Source organism: Aptenodytes forsteri, unplaced genomic scaffold (assembly GCF_000699145.1).
Source record: "Aptenodytes forsteri isolate BGI_AS27 unplaced genomic scaffold, ASM69914v1 Scaffold349, whole genome shotgun sequence".
Lineage (NCBI taxonomy): Eukaryota > Metazoa > Chordata > Aves > Sphenisciformes > Spheniscidae > Aptenodytes > Aptenodytes forsteri.
Genome location: NW_008794452.1, coordinates 4,228,335 through 4,231,663, shown reverse-complemented (window position 1 = coordinate 4,231,663; position 3,329 = coordinate 4,228,335). Strand labels below are relative to the sequence as shown.

The window sequence follows — 3,329 nt, the reverse complement described above, 5'->3', positions numbered from 1 at the left end:
TTCTTTAACCACGCGTTTTAAATTCCCACCCCCCCAGCCAGTAGTGCTAAATTAAGGGAAACACAGGATTCAAGTTTGTTCTCCCTTTAGTTTTTTTTAGACAAAGAATCACATTTCAACTAAAAAGCTTAAGGTGGCAGAAAGCAACAGCAAAGCAGAACTATCAAAGATTTCCATCTGCCAGACAGCGCCAAGTAACACAGTATGCACCAGGCTTCATGTTCTTTCACTCAATAAATTCTTGATTTTAACTCAAAAAAGCCTCAAAACAGGTAACCGCGTTATGCAGTTCTTGCAACTGGGCAATTTCAGCACACAGAGACATAATTTGTGGTAGGCACCAAACTACAGTTAACCAACTCATGCTACATGAGAAGGAAATCCAGTGTTACCACTCAATAATAAACACTATTATATACTGTTTATAAGTATATTTATATACTCCGTATATAGTTTGGGGTTTTTTTTAATAAACACTAAAATAAGTAATAGGGGTCTCAAATACCAACACAGTATCTTTTTGGTTTCTGATAGCTCTTTGTGCCACTTTTATCAGGCACAGTGAGTACGGAAAAACCAAGTCCTACACCTGGATGGAAAAAGCTCAGTACACCAGAGCAGCAGCTTTCGAGCCATACACTGCAGCCTCCTTGAGTTCTGCGAGTTTGCCCTAAGACAATCTGCGAGAGGTAGCTACAAAAAGCAAAACAAATGCCAGGAAACTCAAATCCAGCATATAAAGGGTTCACACTTCCACTGGGGAAAAAATGAGGAGAAGAGATGTTGAATCAAACAGCAAATGACTAAAAGCCACTGTATTTGTTAAGACTCTAGATCACATGAGTGTGAATTGTATAAATCAAAAATCTTCCTGTACGAAGTATTGATTGTTGGCAGACAAATCTCAGCGTAAATGTACTGACTGTTAGTGGACTGATTACTAGGAAGGGCTCTTCCACTGGCATCAAAGTGGGTTTGACACAGGAATCACAAAATCCTCCAGCATCTGTGGGAACAGACCTGCACACAGAGGGGAAGCTGTCTTTGAAATGTTGTCTGGGCTTGCCAGAAAGCAAATTGCTCTTGTTCTTGGTAGAGCATTAGTATATTTCTAAGAGGTTTTGCATGAAGCACACCATGTTTAATATGGAAAACAAATACTCAGCTCCTTACCTGAACCATCAGGAATGGACCTCACAAATGTCGGAAGCATCTTCACTGCAGCCGTTGGGTTAAAATCTCTGGAGAGGCCGTTCTTCATCTCTCTCCGGAAGCGAGCCATAATGTCTATCAGCGTTTCGTCAGACAGCCGCATGGCGTAAAGGTATTTATCAATCTGGGGAAAAAGACAAACACCACCATGGAGTGAAGGACTGCCCTGAGGTGCCCGAGCAGGGCTATACCTCCCTTTAATTGAAAGAACAGCGTATAGCCCCAGCTTGGCCCCAGGGCTCTGGCCAAGCTGACAACACATCCACACACTTCATGCCTTGTCTTTTGATTCAAAATCAAGGAAAATTTGCAAGTGTTAGGACCTATGTGAGCTGAAGCCCACCCCATCCTACTGCCTTCCCAAGGCAAGACCCAGTCCCACATTACTCTGCTTCCTCTTTTCCACACAAAACAGTTCGCCCACAGCCTCGCACCACTATCTCCAGCCCTCGCCCCACTTCTCAGCTCTCCTGACTGTCTGTGAGCTGAACAGCTGAAGCTAAAAATCCCTCTTTTGGCACCATGTGCCAGCTGGGGTGATGTGGGTGTCGCTGCAGTCCACAGAGGTGCCTTGTATTTAAAGCCTTTCATTGTGAAGGACTTGCCACAGTGGTTTCAGGGCTAAGTCCCAGGCTGAGAAATGATTTCTGTGTAGCAGACCATTTTCCCTATCCCACTCCAAAGCTATCACAGCCAGAGGATCAGGAGAGGCAGAGCTTGGCTGTGGGCAGGTAGCATCTTCCTCCTCAAGATAAAACATCAAATTAAAAGTTGTTGACTTCTCCCTTGTGGCTTCCCAAGACAGGAACTTTCTTTACCTCCCTGGAAAAAGGAGGCGGTTCCAGTTTTGCAATAATATTGCTTTCCATAATATTACACCCATCTTAAGCATCAGGAAGAGTGAGAGATGCTTTGATGCCTCAAAAATACAACTTGGCCTTGGGGGGTTCTTGCTAAATGCACGTCCCACCCCTTTTACCTCAGCTGCCAGTCTATTCTTGCCTTGTTTCATTATCTGCCTTGGAAATTTGGTTCTGCAAACAGCTCAGATCAAAGCCACACCTTTGGGATCACTTCTGCTTCCAACTTTGCAGGACCAAGAAAATAAAACCCTGGCCATGTTTTCTGTCCTCAGCAAAACTGGAAAAGCCACCTCATTTTAAACCCCAGGCCATATCTGTGCCAAGGCCACCTGTGTCTCCTTTGCTGCTCTGGAAGCTTTGAGAGCAACTCATCTCTCAGCTGGCATTATGTCCTAACAGGACCAATGCCACAATAAAACATCCCATGTGAAACGTCTGTATGCAAGTGCTCCATATACCGGGGACTTTGACATAGGAAGCGATGAATAACACCATTCGCAAAGGAAATGCAGACCATCAAAGTGTAATTAAACCCTAAACTGACCGTAAAACCAGCGCCAATTTAATTGCTCCCGCAGAAAGTACTTCTGTACGCACGTAGTCAAGGTCTGCACCAAAGATAGCATATCTCCCCGAGCCAGACGCCCTTCCACGGTGACCAAGCATTTACAGAGCCAAGGGAGGAAGGCATGGATGGACAGCGCTGCTGGGCACAGCTACCCGGTCTGATCCTGAACTGCAGGGCTGGGGTGGGGGCCAGGCAAGCCTGAACCGCGGGGCCACAGCCAGAGGCTGCACAAGCTGCGAAGTGTTCAGTGCCATCGCTCGCCAAGGAAGAGCAAAACAGTCATCAAATAGATGCTAAGGGGAAGTTGCAGTGCAACAAAATGACACCATGTGTTTGCTCCATGAACCAGTGAAGTGACGGTGCAGGCATATAGCTGAAGAGCAGAAGAGCTGAGCCCAAGTTCTCCGTTGTAGAGGACAAATGTGAGACCCCAGGGCAGCATCCCCACATCCCAGCTGTGTCCTGTGCCGCACCGATGGGCTGACAGCCCTGTCGCAGCGACAACCACAGCCAGCCACTGGTGTGATTTCACTCCAAGAACAAAAACCTGGATGGGAAGCACCGTCTCTGCAGCCCCAAATGGTGTGGGGACGGACGCAGAGGCTGGTGTCGGGCTGGGCAGGAAGGTCTCTCCTCTGCAGCAAACCCTGCCATAGGTTTTTTTTTAGCAGAGACTGTCAAGCCAT

At 46.7% G+C, this 3,329-nt stretch overlaps 1 protein-coding gene across 1 annotated transcript in view; it reads right to left on the bottom strand.

Moving 5' to 3' along the window:
* Positions 1-3,329, bottom strand: part of LOC103908208 (hexokinase-1) — a 43,013-nt gene that overhangs the window by 34,871 nt on the left and 4,813 nt on the right. The window contains exon 2 of the mRNA XM_009290543.1: positions 1,174-1,336. Coding sequence (XP_009288818.1) covers positions 1,174-1,336 — 163 coding nt within the window. The remainder of the gene's footprint in view (positions 1-1,173; positions 1,337-3,329) is intronic.